This window comes from Aythya ferina, assembly GCF_964211825.1.
Source record: "Aythya ferina genome assembly, chromosome: 7".
Classification (NCBI taxonomy): domain Eukaryota; kingdom Metazoa; phylum Chordata; class Aves; order Anseriformes; family Anatidae; genus Aythya; species Aythya ferina.
The window spans coordinates 13,642,413-13,663,515 of record NC_140302.1 but is presented as its reverse complement, the minus strand read 5'-3'; the positions used below and the strand labels follow the sequence as shown (position 1 = coordinate 13,663,515).

The 21,103-nt window shown below is 34.3% G+C and overlaps 1 protein-coding gene across 2 annotated transcripts in view; it reads right to left on the bottom strand.

Annotated features, from left to right (window-relative positions):
• The window catches only part of POLR3A (RNA polymerase III subunit A), a 37,161-nt gene that overhangs the window by 7,072 nt on the left and 8,986 nt on the right, over positions 1 to 21,103 (bottom strand). The window contains exons 13-30 of one of the 2 annotated variants that reach the window (XM_084526402.1): positions 20,466 to 20,593; positions 18,882 to 19,020; positions 16,695 to 16,859; positions 16,202 to 16,374; positions 14,917 to 15,028; positions 13,648 to 13,766; positions 12,346 to 12,483; positions 10,699 to 10,869; positions 9,874 to 9,987; positions 8,528 to 8,563; positions 5,019 to 5,105; positions 4,851 to 4,933; positions 3,088 to 3,258; positions 2,292 to 2,385; positions 2,098 to 2,190; positions 1,433 to 1,597; positions 598 to 762; positions 123 to 254 (exon numbers count right to left, since the gene is read on the bottom strand). In XM_084526402.1, coding sequence (XP_084382528.1) covers positions 123 to 254; positions 598 to 762; positions 1,433 to 1,597; positions 2,098 to 2,190; positions 2,292 to 2,385; positions 3,088 to 3,258; positions 4,851 to 4,933; positions 5,019 to 5,105; positions 8,528 to 8,563; positions 9,874 to 9,987; positions 10,699 to 10,869; positions 12,346 to 12,483; positions 13,648 to 13,766; positions 14,917 to 15,028; positions 16,202 to 16,374; positions 16,695 to 16,859; positions 18,882 to 19,020; positions 20,466 to 20,593 — 2,285 coding nt within the window. The remainder of the gene's footprint in view (positions 1 to 122; positions 255 to 597; positions 763 to 1,432; positions 1,598 to 2,097; positions 2,191 to 2,291; positions 2,386 to 3,087; positions 3,259 to 4,850; positions 4,934 to 5,018; positions 5,106 to 8,527; positions 8,564 to 9,873; positions 9,988 to 10,698; positions 10,870 to 12,345; positions 12,484 to 13,647; positions 13,767 to 14,916; positions 15,029 to 16,201; positions 16,375 to 16,694; positions 16,860 to 18,881; positions 19,021 to 20,465; positions 20,594 to 21,103) is intronic. The other variant, XM_084526403.1, reaches the window with a different exon arrangement.

Sequence of the window (21,103 nt, the reverse complement as noted above, 5' to 3'; positions counted from 1 at the left end):
ACTTACAATTCTTTAAATCTGTAACTGGAGTTCCTGTTCTTCAGACCTGTTCTTCTCAAAGACAGTAAAATTAATTTGTATAAGCAGGTCAACGTAACATTGAAAAAAAGCACTGTACAAACCTTGTAAGTCATTAGATCAGACAGTAACATAACATGTCTCCTGTCAATGCTCATACCATGGTTCACCATAGTATACTGAATCTCATTGATAATGGTGGTCCGAGCAGCTTCAATTCCTAGTGTTTTTTCTACCTGCAAGAAAGATCAAATAGACTTCATAAAAACGTTGGAGCACATATGTTCCTGGAACAAATACCATCTGATGTCAGATAACACTCTATTTCCATTATTATCATTTTGTATTTCTTTGTTTTAAAAGTATTTATAGAAAAAGCTTTGAAGTCTGCTGCCAGACAAATTATTCTCTTGTGTTAATGCATTCTGACAACTATTAGTGAAATCAGACTTGATTAGATATAAATTGTGGCATCTGAGCACAAACAAGCACTTGTAATCAAGATTCTACTGGAAAAAAGAAAACAACACAAAAAAACAACAACAACAACAACCACCACAATACACATTTAAACATTACCTCATAAGTGTTGTTAGAAGACGTTTTTGTGCCTTTCACTCCATGAGTAGCCATAACAGCTCGCAGATTATCACCTTCAACTAGAAGTTTGTATTTTTCCTTACCACTTTGTTCATCGATATGGATGACAGCTCGGGAAACCTCTGGTATACCTTGCACTACAACCTTCACAAAACAAAAACCCAAGTAACTTTGATGCATAGAGTAATGCAATATAAAGGACTGACCCCAATCAGTATTCCAACTGATTTTGAAGCTTCACTCTTTGGTGTAGATAGTGAGTTAAGATAGATATGAAATCAGATTTCACTCTTAAATATGCCAGTACAAACGTAATGTTCACACCGTACTACTAACCTTACTTAGTACCTACATTTTCTATTTCATTCCAAATATCCTTACATTCAAACCTATCTCTCTGAAGAGTAGGTCCACACAATTGCAAGTGCATCCTGCCAATTGTTAGGTTCACTCATCAATATTTTTAAAAGCAAAAAGTAGACAGTTATCCTCACACAAAGCTGCAAAAACATCAGATACTGTCAACGTGGTTCAACTCTAGATGGAGCTACAGGAAGATAATCAGTTCATACATTTACAGCTGCTGCACTCAGAATGCTTCAATAAGTGTTGTAACGAAGGCTAGGTACCAAGGCTTCTTTTTTTATTTATAACATTTAGTGGTGGAGTCTTAGTTTCAACTGAACATCAGTAATAAATATGCTCAAATTACCTTCAATCTTGTCAATACTGATAAGAAATACTTCATCTTCCCACTATAAAACCCCAGATTATTGTTACTAAACACCTCCTAAAACAAAGTCCACATTTTTACCTTTGGTAATTCCTCTTTCAGGGACTGCAATACATAATACATTGAACTCTTGCTATTTTCACGAGGGGTCACACATACAACTGCTTCTCCATGGACAGCAACATCCCCAGGCTTCACTCTGAGTTTAGATATGCAAATTGAGTAGCGCACAGTCTCTGCATTCACCTGCAGGCAAGAGTTAGTCAGCAAACATCTAAATATCTCTCAATATGTCAATGTGCTCAAAGACATGCAGCAGTCAATATTTCTGCTCTTTCAACAGAAAATCAAAAGTGGAATGTAGAAAAAAAAACAACATAAAACCAATTACTCTTACAAGTTACATGACATACCATCCTATACTGAAGGTACATACAGGTTAGTATGTTCCTAACAGACAGACAAATAAAATCATTCTTGTATTGAAAATGACACTAAGAAACTAATTCACATTCTAATTTCCAAATAGAGGAAAATAGAGGAAAAAGTTATCTGATTTACAAGTTTGTTTGTTTGTTTGTTTTTTTAATTAAAAAAAAAGACACAACAGATTTAATATTGGCACAGGACATCCTTGGTTTTCTTTCTATTTTCAGTTTCATGGGTCTGATTTTTGTTTCCGTGCAAGGAGTAAAAGACCTGGATCCTTCCCAAAGCACATTCTGATTACGAGCTCAAAAACCTACCTCTAATCTCAGTAGTCTAATGCGCTCTAGAGACAGCTTCACTAGGATGAAACAATCATCTGGAAGAAACACTTCTTCAATATATTCTGATATCTTAAAAAGGACAAAACAGTTAGTATGTGAAAACGGTTAAAATGCCCTATATTGGCTAACATTTACATTTAAGGCATTACCAATAATACAATATTTCCTACCTCTCCTAATAATGTTTTCTCAATTCTTCCTTTAACCAGACGAGCAAAATCAGGATCATCATCTTTGTCCAACTGTGCTGTTATAATAGGTGTGCTACAAACAATAAACATGCAAGAAAACAGATTTAGGATATTGCTATGCTAGATTACAGATAGCAATTTGAATTAAAGCTTTCCTTATGAAGCTTATCACATTATCTAGATTAATATTAAAAAAAAAAGGAAGACCTTCAGCTTCCTCAGTCACTTTGAAGGAAGTTATCATTTATGTACTGCAGGATGGCAAAAATAAACAAACAAAAGAGATTATAATAATACATTAGGGACTATTGTGATGGCCTACAGAATTCCAGTACTGCTTAAGAATACCTCCAGTATACCCAGGTAGTTTTGGCTACCACTAAACAATGGTAAGCTTTGTAATATGAGAGATGCCTAACACAATATTATAATTAATTAACAAGTTTAGTTAATTTAATTTCCAAATAAATAAATAAATAAATAAATAAATAAATAAATACACTACTACCAAAAGAAACAAACAAACAAAAACAAACAAACACATTTCTAATTTCTGTTTTTAAACCATCACTTAGTTGTACTGAAGCTAGATTTTTCTCATTCGGGTCATTTAGCATTCAATGTCATCTAGCATGTTACCAACAACAGGGAAATGCTATACTATAAATCCCAGAAATCAGAATGTTAAAAATTCATCAGGTTTCACTTCGGCAAAGAGGAAAGAAAAAAAAAAGATTAAGAAATGAAAACCAAACCAAACCCACAATGTTAGTACCTAATTGCCTTTGAAGCATTAATAATTTCTTTGATTCTTGGCACACCCAAAGTAATGTTCATTGAAGCAACCCCTGCAAAATGGAAAGTCTTCAGTGTCATCTGTGTGCCAGGCTCACCAATACTCTGTGCACAAAGGGCTCCTACTGCAGAACCAGGCTCCATCTGTGCCCTGAGAAAGAAATGGTTTCATAAAAAATACAGGAAGATTCAGAACTCAGTAAGGCTTGCAATCCTACACAAGTAAAGACAGCAACTCTTCTGGCAGATATAAGAGAAGCGTATTACTTTTTAGAGAGGTTAAAAGGTCACCAATACTCAAAGACACTGGTCTCATTGAAGGCAAGAGCATGCCTTGTTATATACACATTCCACAGCCCCACAATAACATCCCTAACAGAAAAGATAAAATGCTTGGCTCCTTCTCCTCAAAACCATCAAGAAGTAAACTGTGGGTTTGCCATTCATGGAACTCACATACATTAGTATTTCCAAAATTCCCCTTTATATTTTGAAGCAGAACAGACCATTACTTATTTATTTAATTATTTATTTATTCTTTAATAAATTTTTATGCAGGCTGCTTCTAATCAGAGCAAAATCCAAATATTACTGCTTTCTTGTTTCCAGCGAATTCTTAAGCTATATTACTTACTTCCCGTTCAAGTTATGCATGTAATGGGCTCATTCCCACATTTGCCTCTTTCTAAAATTTCTGTTCTAATAACTGGTTGTCATTACAGGATAGAAAATGAAGATGGCTACACCATATCATGCGATCTCCAACTGGTTTACAATTCTTCCCTACAATTTTCTTCAGATCCTGAAGTTAGCGTTCTTAAGGCTCACAAAGAGTCTGATGTGATTAGCTTTTCTAGAGCAAACACAACCTCTGAACTTAAAGCTCAATACCACAAAGATTGTTATTGATTTGAAACTGACCTATTTAGGTCAGTTTCTGTTTAAATAAATAAATATAAAATAAATAAAAAAATACATAAATAAAATACATAAATAAATATATTTATAAAATAGATAAATAAAATAAATAAATAAATAAAACTGCTCATGGTCTCTTTGGAGGTTTGCAAAAATCTCCTGCAAGAGGAGGAGGAAGGGAACATGTCCAACAGCAGGTATAAAAATGTTGCTATTTAAACAATATCCTCTCTCCTTCCGAATCACATTGCTTTTGGCTTTTACCAGAAACTGCTGTCAAAATGCAATTTGTGGATATAACTGGTAAGGAAATACAGAAGAAGATTGTGCTTGCAGATATGACTAGTACTATTTCAGAAGACAGGTGCCCAAATGCAAGCAGATAGATTTCTACACTCAAGTCTCCTGATACGAAGATTAAAGAAATGTAAAATATTTTATCTGCTATGTTACAGGAAACCAAAAAAAGTTAGTCATGAGGATCTTTAACAAAAGAATCTCATTAAGATTCAAGACAGAAAGATGAAAACTTCAGGTGTGTCAAACTTCAAGAACTGTCATACAAGGCTCACCACTGCCTTAACAGATCCACCTGTAGATGTTAATGCTTGACATTTTGGCATTTAACCTTAGTCTTGCAAATTTCATGTCACTGGGGAAAACTGTTTCTTGTTCTTTATTTGTTTTGTAGTAACACTAAAACCAACATTTTCAGAGTAACAATAGCAAAGACTCAGTTTTGAGTTACTCCTAGATTGCAAACAAAGCAACAGATACTAAGCTGGCAAAATAAACAAGCAGAGAGAAAACAAGCCCCAGACTTACCTCATGTATTTGTCCCTACATGTCTCTAGAAACTTCTCCAGTTGTGTTGGTGTAATCCTATCCAACTGATACAAAACTCGTGGCTGAAAAGGAAATGGAACACTTGGAGAAGGAATAGCTTATGAAGACGTAAAATAACTACATTATTACCCCATTGAAAGTATTTACCTCTGTTGTGCCATTGTCATTGATGCCATACTTGTCCCTTGTTTTTTTTATTTTCTCAGAAACACCTTTGATGAATTTTTTAATTTCCTGAAATTACATGAAAACAACAGTAAGCAAAGTTACGTTCTTCATATTGAGATCTTCAGTATGAAGGTATTTGATAAGAGATCCAAATGAAATGTTTAGAATAAAAAATTATCTGTACAATATGAAGAGAGAAACATAAAAACTTAACACACACACCAAATTCACTCTTGTGTAACCACAAATTAGTAGCAGCACATGAGGAATATGGTTGACACTGAATAAAAGCATCCTTCCTGAGCACACACTGAAAACAAAAGACTTGACAATCCTTCCTTCCTACTCACCACTCACCAAAACTTCAAAGTTCTCCCATCAAAAAAAGTCATATTAAGTAAACCCTCAAAATCATTATTTTCTGAAAATACTGACACAAAAACCATTCTCTCTCATTTCTTAGTATTCAAAATAAGTCAACGTGAAAAGACTGAAGCAATAAAATAAAGAGTGAAGAATACCTGCTGAATAGGTTTCAGAGATTTAAGATGTACTTTAACAGGGAATATGGAACAAAAAATAAATAAAATATAAATAAACACTCAAAACCGATATAAATATATCATTCTACCTAGTATAATTCAAATATCAACTTCTCCATGCTGTGGAGAGGTCTTGCAAAAAAGTGCATTCAACAAGTAATATTAATACATGAGCCAGTCACTTTCTTATTATGATTACGCCAAAGTATGTCTTCACTGGAATAGAAAATGAAACAAGACGGTTGGAAATATATCCAAAGTTTCTATGAAACACCATTCGGGCTTTGGGTATAGATATGTACACTAGAAGTCATGAAATATGATTAAGCTTGCTCACACAAGTGGACTCTGTGCAAGCTGTTACCATAAGAGGCTTACCAAAACCAAAACGTGAACAAAAAGCAAGAGGGAATCATTTCCATCTACTTCAATAATGATTTAAGGAAGCCTCTGTGGAGGACCAACAAGTTAGATTTTGAGAGTCCATTTATACCCTGACAGCCCAGCCTGCTAAACAGACCAAGTATCCCCTCTTCTTCACTCAGTACTGAACTCTTTCCAACTACTGCAATAGCTGAGCACTGAAAATTACTTGCAAAATTGAGTAAATCTTTGAGCATTTTGCCCTTTTTTATGACTCCATTCATAGACAATTATCTAAACACAATATATCATAACAGAATCCTCAGATTTTCAAAATCTAACACTCTTAATGGTATTCCAAGTATTTGCAGACAGTTCATTATGTTCTGTGAATACTAGCACAAAGTTCAAATGAAAGAATTCACAATAGAAATGTGCTGCTGGAATGGATGCTTCAAGTTTTTGCCCAGTTGGATGACACAAGTTGCATTCATACATTTCTGCCCCTTTTGCCCTGTAGTAAGTCACTGTAATTCACAAATGAAATATTGTGTGACTCGGAAGGTTTTTTTTGACATTGAAATCTTAAGATAATGGTTTTTTTTTCCTAAAATAAGTTCTAAGCAATAATGTGGTATTGGCAAGATTAATATTTTTAATTTGGTTGGATTACAAAAAAAGAAAAAAAAAAAAAAGAATACTATAGGACTGGTGAATACTGGAGAAGATCACTCAGAACACTTTATCTAGAGAGAAAACACAGCAGAGAGATCCTTTAAAAGTCACTCCACTTGGAAAGATGCTTCTTTTGTGGAGGGGTAGAAAGGGGAAAGGGAAGACAGAAAGCATGACACTAACTTCTCCCTCCAGAACAACATAGACTAAGCTCTTTTGTGTTTTCATCTACTCATACAAAACCAGGGGAATAATAATAGTAACAACCACAGGAACCCAAAAGCCTTGTTATACTGATGGAAAAATTCGTCATGTGGCCATATGGGCTAAGTCTGCAATAGGAAAGACAAAACACCAAATTAGCATTGCACAGACTGTAAATACCATTGTGGCCTATTTTATCATCAACTGTTTCTCTTTGACAGTCCCCCAGTACTAAAATATATTTGTTTGTTTGTTTTTAAACTTCTAACAAATTAAATCATTCTGTTACATATCTTCCTGCAGAGTAAATGTAGGGTACTCTAATGATACATTATTTCCTTGTACTAGAGCAAAGAAAGAACGGTGAGAAATGTATGATACATCTCTGAAGAGGAATGTTTTTCATTGTCAAAACGTTTTACTCAAGCAAAAGAGAAAATTAACTATTTCTCTCAACTTTCATTTATATTTTGGCACTTCATGTAAACTATGGCTTAATTGACATTAAAAATAAAACGTAGAGACAGGCTAAGCAAAGAGTCAGCCGTCTGAGTTATCATCTTCAGTGCAATGCTCCATCAGCACAGCTATGCAGCTCCCACAGCATGCTTAAGAAGTCATTTTTCCCACAGTCCAAACCTACAAAGTTTTTTTGTCAGGACAATTTTACCAAAAAGGCACCAAACCGACTCAGTGATCTACACAGCCAACACTCAGTGAAAATAGCAGTTTGCATGCATCCAGGGTATAAAGCCTCCTCACTCAGGTACTTGTACCATTTTTACATATCTGAAGCACTGCCAATTCCAATGCTGAGAAGCCCACTGAATTACTACTGAATTACCAAGTGGTACAGAACATCCCACGTGATTAAGCAGGAATCCTTTCAAGCCCAGTCAGACCCACCAGGCAAGTTCTCCATGTGCCACTCACTGTCTAAGCCTTTTTTAGATTTGCATCACACTTCCTAGTGCTCGTCTCCTACCATCTCAAAAAAAAAAAAAAAAAAAAAAAAAAAAAAAAGATTTATGATTATTTATTTCTAGATTCTGTAGGTTTCTAATTTTTTTTTTTTTTTGTAATTTCCATATGAAGAAAAATATAAATTTTCCTTTAGCTGTATCTTTATATATTCAAGTATGCTTGCATTACAGCATTAAGCTCTGATGAGCTGTTCCAGCCAACAATATACTTTTTCATCAGTTTATTTCCCTCCAGTGCAGACACAGCGCAGGCTGAAAGAATGCTAATCTGCTTGAAACAGGCTATTTGGACGTCCTGTTTTCTAGACTGAAGTGGATAAAGCCATTATAATAACCTCCTTGTAAAATAACAGCAGTAAAAATGTCTCTGTTCTGGAAGGGAAAGGTAGAGGAAGGGAGAGGAAAAGATCAAAAACCTCATGTTAATATCCATGCAAATTCAAAGAATGCGTTTTAGAATGGAATGTTGTGTACCAAAGGAAAGGTTCCTCAAATTCTCAAATTCTTCAAAATCTTCCAATTTGACTCTGGGAATTAATTGATTCACGGTTGTCATCACTAAAAAAAGGACTCGGTCAAATTATTGGGATGAACACCTACCTTAGAATTTAACAAGCAGTAATGTATATATGCTAATCAGTTACTTTAGCACTATACACACATCTTTAGCTAAAAGCACTAACATTAATGCTCACACAGTGCACACACATGCTACAATTACCTCATTATATTTTTCATAACCTGTTTCAGTTAATGTCTTCAAGGACGAACAGAAAAAAAAGAAAAGGAAAGAAGAAAATGTAACCGTATCTGAAACTTAAAAATCAGAAGTGAAGCTCATAACCATTACTGTGATGTAAATAAATTACCATTTTTCAGAAGGACAGATATAATTTTTACTGATATGATAAAAAAAAGAATCACACCTTAAAAAGAACAGCGTTATCTCTGAAGCTGGATTCCATTGTGTGTATATATATATTTTTTTATATATATATATACACATGGTATATATACCATATATAATTTTATTTTTTCTTTACAGGTGCATAAGATATAGAGAGTATTTCAAATACAGATATAATCGATTTCTCTACTCTACTCCAGCAGTGGAGTTACAAATCCAGTTTCTTACTGGTTTTGTCACCTCACAGTTCTGAAGCGCTCTGATCTACTCAAAAGAACCCCTCCAAAAGCAGGTTACTAAATTCATATTGTAGTCATTGCCAGGTATCAGAAAGTTCGTCAAGCAAATACACATATACACATTTCACATATACACACCCAGGTTAACTCTACAGGTTTTAATCAATTTCTCCTAAAATATGAAAGTATCTATACTTGAGACTAAGTACTTAAACACTCAATACTCTTTTGAAAGAACAGTTTTTCACAACTCAAAGTGAAAAGTCATGTGAATGTTCTCTCATCATTGGAAGACATGCAGGTATCTCCCAGAAGATAAAGCGCTTTCAAGCAAAACACTTCACATGGCTGAAGACTTTTGCTGGGTTAGTATCAAAGGAAAGCAACATACATAGGTATAAGTATAGAATTTATATTAAAGGAGAACATATATTAAAGGAGAACAAGCAAATGCCTTAAAGAAGTTATTCAGAAGGTTGATAATATCAAAACCAATGTATAAAGAGGATCATGAAACTTGATGCTCATAGTCTGCTATATATAGTAATTGAAAATTATTTAATTTCTGACATCCCAGATGAAGCATGTTAATTACTGTACCATTTCGTGCTATAAACAGAAATTCCAACAAGGCATCTCAGATCAGATCAATGCTCACTCCTACACAAAAAAAAATCACTAGATTCTTCTCTAATTTCTTGTTTCTGTGGTCACTGCGAACATCACCTATAGCAAGAACAACTTGTCCTACCTCCCCACCCCCAAAACACAGAGAAATATATTAACAAGCAAACTTCTATTCTTGCTATTAATGCATAAAATTCAGCCATTTCTCCTGCAGATTGATAAAACCATTCTATATAACTTCCTTGATTTATAAGGTATAGTTAATGTGATAGCAATGTGACTTAATGGCTTCACCTGCAGAAAACTGTCTCGGCAGCAAAGAAATTCATTCTTCTTCATGATAGATTCAGATGTTAACACCAATTCATTTTTACTGAGGGCTGGTTCACTTCGGCATGGATATACAGCCTTAAGAGGGAAAAAAAATACTTCACAACGTCACATAAAGTATACAAAACTTTATTGTAAAGACTGAACAGAGATAAACAGAAACATATAACTGATTAACAGTTTAATTTAAAAAAATACACAAGAATTCTATCTTTGACTATTGTGAAGGGCCATATACGTGTCTTCCTAATGAAACTTGAAGGGATATGCATGCACATTCCTAATTGTTTCAAATCATCCCACTCAGATTACGGAAAAAAAACAAAACACACACTATCCTGTTTTCACACATCACAACATTTACAAAGTTATTCATCAGTGTGCTAGGTCAATGACTTAAGAAGCAGTCCAACATAAAAAACATGCATGTCTTGATTTATTAATGAATTACTCTGTAATTTTAATCTTACTTAGTACACAACTGAAACAATAATAACTTGGCTACTGTTTAGTATTAAACCCTAGAAATATACCTTAGCACTAAAGAAAACTCTCCTTTTCACCACTTGTTGAGTTTAGTTCCAGCTGCTCTGTTCTGATGTAAAAATACATTTATAACTCTTTGCATACACATGCTGGAAGGCTGTGATCAGGACCACCATAAAGGTGATTTAAAAAAATATATTTAATTAAAACAAGTCTCTGCATAATCTCTGCATAATTTTTTACTTACTCCTTTAAGCTTTGCAGTCTTTTCACACTTCCAACAAAAAGTTCAGTAATACTTACTCTGATATTGTCTAGAACCCGCTTGAATTCAAGTGGTTCATCTTTCCCTTCCATAGCTGCAGGATCCAAGCCATCTCCTCCATAAATAAACTGAATAATATCACCAGTAGAACTTCTGACTGTCAAATCATACTGCGAACAAAGATCTTCAAGAGATTTTACCAGCCGCCTCTAAGGGAAAAAAAGGTACAAGGGAGGTAAATGGGATCTCTTTAAAAGTATCTATTAGTTGGGATTCTGTACATACACCTACAGCTTCACTGTACATTCCCCTAAGTATTAAAAGCAGAAATAATAAAATTTGTTTTAAATTTTGTTCTCACATTGTTTCCTATACTACAGAAATTCTATATGCTAAACTCCCATAACCTATTTTAGTCCAAAGAGTTTTTACAGTCATTTATGACAAAGAAACTTAATTTTCCGTGTCTCGTATTCTTCCAATCGGGCTTGTTTCTCAAGCAAGACCAATTTTTTTGTATGGCAGCAAAACAATTATTTTCACTGACAGAAAACAGAGAGCTCATCCTTTAAAGCCAGTAGTTGCCATTTGTCCACCAGTATTAACTATCTACTGTCTCTTATATTGATTCACTGTAGTGGGAAATCCCTTTGCTACCATTTTCTCTCCTCCATCTCCCAATAAAGAAGGCATGCTATCAATCATCAGTGTTTAAGAACCTTTTTACTTGAAAGATGGATTTCATCATTCTATCAATGTAAATTAGCTCACTAAGGAATACAAACCAGTATTTTTTTTTCAATGAGGAATAATAAGTTGAGATAAAATAGAAGCTAAGAGATGTTTTGTTCCAAATTCAAAGTGCTATTTATATAGGGTAAAAGTTGACAACAAAAAATATTTGCAGGTTGCACACTATATTTACGTACATATGTATATACAAAAATTGTTCTTGAAGTTTGGGAGACAAGTGGTCTCACCAGCTTATCACCCCAACATGAACTCATTTCATTAACTTCGTGAAGTTGCTTGTGTACTTCTGAATGCAATCTCAGCCCCACATTATCTTGTTTTTTCTAATGACTACTACCTTGGAGAAATGCCTATACCTAAAATTCTAAACTATTTCCATTAAAGTTTCCAGACTGTTCATAGGAGCAAGGAGCTTTGGCAGAGGGTCATTTGTTTTTACAGGAGATACAGCCAAAGACACTAGCAACCTACAGAACTTTAAGTTGAAGTCCCTACTGCCCCAGGGACCTGCTACTTGAAGATGACAGATACTGAAAGCGAGCTTTAGCCATATAATACTGTATCTGAAAAATTACTCAAATCTATGTTATGATACTGATACCTGGACACACCTTACCAAATAGCACTCAGATGCATTTTAAGCACACACAGTACCTAAGAAAGCAGTCCTCAACAATTACCTAGAATAAGGGCTTTTATCACCAACTCGAAACAGCTTAATACAAGCATATTACTGTGCCATTGCTTGAGGTCTGTTTCACAAGCCTCATGTGTGTACTGGAGAACAGAGCAAAGTCTATTCTGCAGTACAAATTCTGTTAAATCAAAAATAAACAACAAAAAGGAAGATGTATTTACAACCCCATAACAAGCACAAAAGAAATAGTCTCCTTTGGCATGTTGGATAAAATCCCCACCCCACTGACAGTTACCTGCATGTATCCAGTTTCAGCTGTTTTTACAGCTGTATCAACCAGACCTTCTCGACCAGCCATTGTGTGAAAAAAAAATTCAGTGGGAGTCAACCCAGAATAGAAGCTGTTAGCAACAAAGCCTTTTGCTGCTGGAAGCTACGTGAAAGAGCAGAAAAAAAAGTTAAAATGCAAAGTCTATTCTTTAGGTATGTAACAGAAAAACATATATTAAATGTGGTCTAAATTCCTACAAATAGTCAGCTGATACATAAACATGGAGCAATTGACTCCGTTACATTTAGCTCTTAAACTCAATGCATTTTAGGTCTGACTCAGGCTTCAAAACCCTCATCTACGTTTGCAAAACTAATACACTAGATTTTACACTGCCAACAAACCTTCCCATGCCTCTAGCCTTTATTTGCAAACACCACACCAACTTCTAACAATTCAGCTTCCCTTATTGCTAAAAGAATTGAAAGGATGATATGAACATTCATGATGAAAATTAAGGAATCCAGAAAAAATATAGAGGTATGTACATTGCTAACTCTTTTGAATGGTTTCCTATCACAACTCAGAGAAGTTCTTGACGATGAATTTGATGCAGGTATCCCACTGAGCCAAACAATACCATGCTGTCTCCATGATCACATGGAACAATGTATAGACTACAGAAAGTTTAATCATTTGCCACTATTTAATAGACAGTAGTTTCTAATTCAGTAAAAAAAAGATGGAGTTAAATTTAACATTCCTCCCCATATAATACATGGAGGTTTTCTTCTTTTTTTTTTCAGGAAATAAAAGATTTTATGTTACAGAATTAAGAAAATCACATTTGGACATTTAGTGACACATGCAATGTCATGGCTATCATCCCACACAAGCTAAATAACACACCAAGTCTGACAACTGGTATAAAGAACTTTCTCTACTGATCGTTAAATTCAGACAAGCAGTTAAAACAAAACAATGAAATCTCATGGATCTGGATTAACAAGTGCATGAAACTCCCCATTGTTCCATGTATAAAGGAGCCCATGATACATATTCTAGTTGAAAAAAAAAAACAATCCAGACTCCATACTCAAGCTAACAAAATGTCCCACAGCAATTCACAACATTACTGTTAATTCCCAAATTACATTCAGAACTCTTTATGTTTAACCCTTTATGTGTGTTGCACACATATGTTTAACCACATGTTTTTGTTTTCCTGCACCATGCCATGACACAACATCCTATCATGCATCCTTCTCAAAACAGTTTAACTTGTCTCACTTCTCTTTCCAGTGGACCGTAAGCATATGCAATTACCTTAGAATGCTTCTCAAAATGAGGCAAGGACCTGTTCTCAAATCCATCAGGAACTCGGGACCCACTGATAGCCTGTTGACCTACACACGCAATCATCTGGGATATGTTAATGAAGGAGCCTGAAGGGGAAGAAAAAAAAAATTGAGTGATGAGGAATATCAGCATTCCTCTGATGACTCAATTGCCTTCAGTTCTATGAAAATCTGTTAGTTTAGTAATTCTTCAAAAATACATTTAAAATTGCATCAGTTAAAAAAAAAAAAAAAAAGATTTTCTATTTGTTGTTCTGTTCATATCAGTATTTATGCAGTAACTAAATTAGTTATCTATGTAGCTAAAACCCCTTTTTAGTTTTTAAGTCACGGACATTCATGCCACCACTATTTTACGATGGGCCTTCTATTATCCTAATTTTTATTATGGGTTGTGGTTTATAAATCCCATGATCTTAACCTCTGTGTTTTGCTTCACAATTTTTTCAACAAGCATATTTAAAACATTTTTTTTTAAATCAAGGGTTCAGTGTCTACCAAGATTCCTACAACAAATTAAGCCTTAGAGAATTAAGTCACTAGTTAAGAAGACTTATTTGCTGAATGTTTTTTGCAAAAGATGACTCCCACATTCCCAAATTATACATTTGATATAGCCTTCTTTTTAGATTTCAATATCTCTGTAAGACTTTGAAGAATGTCTTCAAAATGCAGTAGTCTCATGCCACCCTGAGGCTTTCCACAATTTCTAGACAGAGACAGAGTTAAGCAGTTCCTTCAAAATCTTACAAAGAACAAAGGAAAGCTCAGATCAGAATTTGAGTATAAAACAAATATGTACTATATAGGATATTCTTTAGAAGGGAAGCAGTGAAAATGGCTTAATGATTTCCATTTCTTAAGGAAACATTTCTGGATGACTTTTGTGTATGATACAGGTAATTGAAATGGGAAGTGCCACTGATGTCTCTATGCTGATAAATTAATTCAAGATCAATATTTTAAGAACATTTAAAGTTCTCAGAGGATGCTTTTCAACTTGCACCAATACATTAAAGATGCAATAAAAGGTACTTTAACAGTACAGTAAAAAGAACTGAAAAACTTGCTTTCAGTTAACTAGAGCCAAACTCTATTTGTTGAGGAGTCATTTCGAATTCATATAATGTGAATTTAGTACTTGCACAACTGTCTGTATAAAACAAGCTATAAAGACAGAACAAGTAACTCTGAGAAAAAAGATGGAATGAGCAAACTAATTCCAAAGCTCAGATACCTTTAGAACCACAGAGAGCCATAATAAGGGGACTATTGCTCTTGTCGAGTTCTCTGAGACAGGCACTGCCAGCATGATCTCTGATAACTGAGAGTTCTTTAAGGATCAAAGCCTGAAATCCAAGAAAACATAGACGTGATATTAGTTAAAAATACCATACACAAACAATATGCTATCACTTGCCCACAATACTGTCAGTAGTCAATAGGAACTTCAAAGCAGAATTAAGAGAAGGTTAGATGTTTCTTTGGGTAAAATAAATTGTAACTTAACTCATGTAATTTTCTATTTTGCTGTACAATAATTCTTTGTTGGGCTAAGACATGGGTACCTGGGGACATTACAACCTCTTTTGCTAGCAGCACCAGCTTAAGCTAATTAAACCAAACGTTGAACTGAGCTTTTCACTGTTCAGTGTGAAAGATTGCCACAAAAAAAAGTAATTTTGGACTTAACTTATACATTGACAGTATCTTCAATTTTTAAGAAAACAGTTATATCAAAAACCATATGCATCTCAGAAGAATAGTGAAAAACATGGCAAAACTTTGTTCAGGCAGAGTACAACTTCAGACTAGACACCTGTGGCAGTTAAAGCACAGCATAGGATTTTCTACCCCTCCCTTTCCCTTTTATACTTCCTTTCTACTTTTTAAAAGATAAAAAACAGACATTGATAGCCAACAGAATAAACATCTAAAACCACTAAAGGCAATGAAGAGGCTATTTTTCAGTTGACTTCATTAAGAGCCTGTCCATATGTTTTTGGGCAACATTCATTGCTCTTTATCAAAGTTTTCAAAGAAAACCAACCAACCACCAAAAAAAAAAAAAAAAAAAGTAACGAAAGTACACTCAACCTTTGCCCTCATTAGTAAAAAGAAAAAAAAAAAACCACAAAAAACAGATTTGTAACTAAGAGTATTTTTTTTAATTGAACTAGATTCATTGCTGTTAGTGTTCTTAACTAACTTACTACACATGGGTACATGGAATTAACTCTGTTTCAATTACCTGTGTAATTTTATTCTATGTCACTTCCGTACTTCCAGTGGGGTGGGAGGATCCCAGCTGTTAACTATTTAGCAAGCATTTAACATAGAGATGCTTGTATGCGTCTAAGAGAAGATACAGACAACTAAAGTTGTGTATATAAGGGCCCTACTTGCTCGTATTTTGAAGTTTCAGTAGACACCTTTGAGCTTTACAAACTATGTGCATATATTCATGAACTTTCTACTGTATATATATATATATACACAGTGAGTCCATTTAAAATGTTTACCTCTAGTGTCTCTTCTGCAGTACAACCAGGCTGCTGCTGTAGTTTTCCAGTATTCAGAGCTTCAATATACTCATCACATTTCTTATAGCCAGCATTCAGGAGTTCATACTTAGCTTTTAGCAGGCCCTGACCTGGTGTGACATCACCAATTCCAATTGAAAAGCCACGATTAGCTGTCATAAAACAGAAGGATTATAGGATCAACTCAATCTGACAGAAATAAAGTAGAAATGAAAATCAAGAAATGTTAAAATTTGTAAATATCAGCTGTTTCACCATTTGTCAGTTTCAGCTGCTTGGCTTGTAGTGTTTTTGTTTGTTTGTTTCCTTGATTTTTAAATGGGATACATTGTATTTGAAGCAAAATTCATGCTTTATTGTTGTTTTTTTTTTGTTTGTTTGTTTTTGTTTTGTTTTGATTTTTGTTTTTTTTTGTTTTTTTATCTGCTTTAGGATACTATTTCAGAAGGAAACTTACTTCAGTGTTACTTACACAGATAGACAGGAGCAAGCCTGGCTAGTCGTGACATGGCATCTGCAGCTTCTACCTGTCCCCAGTCTCTCAGCAAGATGTAAAAGATATTGTTCTTGGATCCAGAACCTAAGGTTCCTTTGTCCATGCTGCCACTCATTAACTCACTGTTTTGAATTGTGACATCTACAAGTAGAAAAGGAAAAACAACTCATATTTGTTCTAAAACGTTACCTAAACTCTTGTGATCAGTTATGGAGCAGGTTTGTAAATAAATGCATTGCTGACCAAAAAAGAAGGACAAAAAAAAAAAAAAAAAAAAGTTAGCTATTTACCATTTCTGTAGAAATGTTTAAGGGGACTATCTACTAACTAATTTTACCCAGAAAAGCAAACATTTACGTATTACTTTTCCTCCTTAGAAGTGCAACTGTATCTATTTTAAGACTTCTGAGAAACTTCTGAATAATCTTTTTCATTAAAGACAAAATAAATAATAAAATGCTAAACTTAGCTTCCTTAATCAAAATCAAGGTTTTAATCTTATCTGTCCAGAAATAAAGTCCTCTGTTGTGCATAGCAAACGACAGTTCTTGATTGATTTATTTTTTTTATCACACCAACAAAACTTCAGAAACCAAGCTACAGTTCTCTTTGTTCAAAGATTCTGATAATCATTTCACCTCTGGAAGCACAGTTTAAATTTAAAAGACATAGTGAAAGCAGATGTCTCATAGTGGAAGCATATTATAAAGACATCCATCCTGACTTTAGCCCTGTGGCCTGTACATAATGCCTCTTTTCGACAACCTCCTGTTGCTTCATCACCAACCTTCCATTTCAGGCACTGAATCTTCCTTGTGACTTTCAGCCTTTATGCAGTTAGAAAAGTATCTTCTGCACATAAAATTTAGACATATTTGGTATGCAAACCATACAATATATGTTAATTCTTAACTTCATCATGCATCTTTCAAAGAACTTATATATGAAGATAGATCCAATTTAAATCATTTTCTGCAGAACACTCTAAATGTATGTGTATAATACTCTACGCTCAGTATTTTCAATACCAATTTAAATACTCATCTTGAACTGCAAGTCCATGGTCTCTACCACTTACTACAAAACGGTAATAGGATTTCTTGAAACTTCAGAGAATTTGCACAATTTTCTGAATAGAATTAGTGTTAGCTAATTAGCTTTAGGAACCGATTTTTTTCAGAGAACTAAACAGAGCCATACAAAGGTTTTCTGCAGCACGTGTTACTTTTAAACACAGAAAACCGGAATTCAACCTATATCTTCTAGAACAAAAAGGATGCAGAGGAAAGACAAAGGTGTATGTTCACACAAGAGAATAAGATGGATTGTTTTGTTGCCTTTCACCCTACATTCTCTCAGGCTGAAAAAAATAGTATCTTCATGTTTATAGCCAACTTGACAACCACAGAGTGATCCTGTCTAACAAAGAAATCTGTCAGAATCTGGTGTGGAGTGTATCCAAGTCCTCAATGGGAATTCTTTCTCACATCACCATTGCATGCCTGAGTTACTATAAACCGATGCTTCCTCCCTACGCACCTATGTACCTAAGCTCAAATTTATGATCAGCAAGGAGACGAGCTAATCGCACCTGCTCAAGTTCTCTTTCAACTGTTACTATATAATGTTAAATGATTAATTGGAGAAGCCTTGCTCTTCTCCTACAGCCTCTTCAACCCTGATGCTGTGCATGCCATTTGCCACTCCGACTTCCCCAAATGGCAGATGGTCTGACCTCCAAAAGATTCTTATCTTCCTGTCCTTTATTTCCTAACTCCTTTCACTGTTTGATTTATAATCATTGCATCACTACCCTACTTGAGATATTTAATTTTTTTCCCATTTGCCATCCACATAATCACTTCCTAAGCTTCTTGGCTTTTCTTATCTTTCTTACCTTTAAATACTTCAGCATCATAATAAGCCTACCATCTCATAACAGAAATTTTACTACAAAAAAAAAAAACCACTTAAGTCTTTTCTTTGATGTTCAGCATGACTTCAACTTTTGAGAAAAAAAATAATGCATTTTTTTCCATTTCAAGAATACTAATGCAAGGCAGTGTTTTAATTCCTCCAGTAAGCTCAACAATGAACTCAACAAAACAGTGTCTACAGTTTTGCTGAAGGCTTTTAAAACAGAGCTTTAAAAGTGTCACTCACAAGAATCATTGTAACACAGGTCTTCCCCTTTGCCACAATACTGTTTGCCCTTGGTCCGCAGATTCGCTTTTACAGGACAGTCATCACTGGGTTTGAGAATGAGGCTGAAAACCTGCTTTCCTGTCCAGAGTGTTACAGGCTTAGGAAAACAAAAGGACAAGAAATACGGTTACAGAGTTTATGATACAACAGCAGTAAAACCAGCAAGCAGGAATTTAATTGTAAATTTTTGTTTTTAATATGTAATCTTTCTATACTGAACTATACTTGTGGCAGTCCATAATAGCATTATTATGAATACGGGAGTACTATGCATTTTCGAAAATATGTAAGACCTGATTCACAAATGGCTCTCCTTTACGTAAAGGTATGTGCATGAATTTACTGAAACATACTATTTCTCCCTTTGTCACGTTTCCCTTCCTGATTAGAAAATTAAAAAAAATAATAATACAATGCCACATTTATTTCATTCCCCAAGTATGATGCCACATTTATATTTAGTTCTTTATATAATGCTTCCTATTTACATTTTTAGGAGGCTCAACATTCATACAATTATGTACTTCACTGACATGTAGTTAAACAGAAGTAACTGTCACATCTAGTGCTAAATTTACTCATTTGGAATGACAGAAGCAGTCAAAGAACCAATACTCCTTGTTATCAAAAAGTTCATATAAATTCATAAAGTTTACATTAAATATCATTGCTAAATGCTCTGAACTTGCTTTACATTACTATTGCTATTATTATTCATTCAAATTTTAGTTTCTCTTTCTGAATAATTCAGGAAGTTCCCTTAATATTACACATATAACAGTTTTAAAACTATCTATGGACTATAAGAACATATGAATGAATATTTAATGACTATTTAACAAGTTAGAAAATGTACAAAATTCTCTCTAAATGAGTATTTGCCTTATATACAAGATTAATCAAATAGAGGTTCCCTTAAATATATTTGGAGGAAGGCTTAATAGACTCTAATCCATTCTATTAAATGATACTACAGGTCTTTTCCAAGTTTCTGACTGATACACAGATATTCAGCCCTTAACAATACTTTTTGTGTACATGATGTAACAAAAATCACATAGCATTCATTCTCTTTAATCTTCAACACAGTGACAGGTTAACAGTTAAAATATACTATCACTCAGATTTGACACCACCTACAGTTGGGATATTGAAACCTAGAACTGCTGAGCATTTTAACACTACTTCAGCACACCCTAGGAACAACAGTTTCTCAACCTAGCCCCATGCTAGGTTTGTCTGCTGTATGACCATCAACAGGCAGGTGGTCTTGGAGTAGGCAGTAACAGGACAATAGCCAAACTGTTTGAACCACAGTGGAATCCTGTATCTGGACCATACTATGCAAGGTTGACTCTGTTCAGTCTAAGGAACCATCAAACAACTTGAATTCTGATCTTTGCACCTTATGCCTTAGAGTATCAAATATAATACAAAACAAACACCAGAAGACACAACGACTGTCTCTCGGCTGAGAACATCAACATGGGTCAAGAGAACAGATGGTAAGTCTTTGTAATGTTAAAAAATAGTTTGACACACCTTCAAAATTGCTGGAGGTGGAAGACGAACTTTAATTTTTTCATCCTTGCCAACCAGGATAGAAGCAATGATTTGACAGGCTTTGGCTCGATCAAAAAAGGTATCTTTTAGTGTAAGAAGATAGGCACCTAGAATGTAAAAAGCAATTAAATGCAAAAGCTATTATAAATATTAAAATATTTAAAGTATTTAAAAGCTATGTTTAATACTATTCATTATTAATAATTTGATTCTGATACTACTAACTTAATTTGATTCTGATACTTACTCTGCAAAATACCATGAAACTTCCAAAAATGCACAAAGACAGTGCACTGCTACAATCTGTTCTCTTTCACACACTATCCCATAGGTAAAAAATAAAGCCTTCATATTCCTTTTTTTACACTTTCTCAATATTCACTGGACTTTTCTCAAATAGATAAATAAACTTTACAGTACTTACTATTGGTTAAAACTCATTTTAGGATAATGAGTTCAAATCCTCTCCCATAATTATAAGGAGTTCACATTACATATTGCACATGAAGACACAAAATATTTACTTTTGAAATCAAAGAAAAGATTGCAGAACATATGCAAAGCTACTAAAAATTGCACCTACAAAGGTTGACAGTATCAGAAGAAATTTGAAGAAC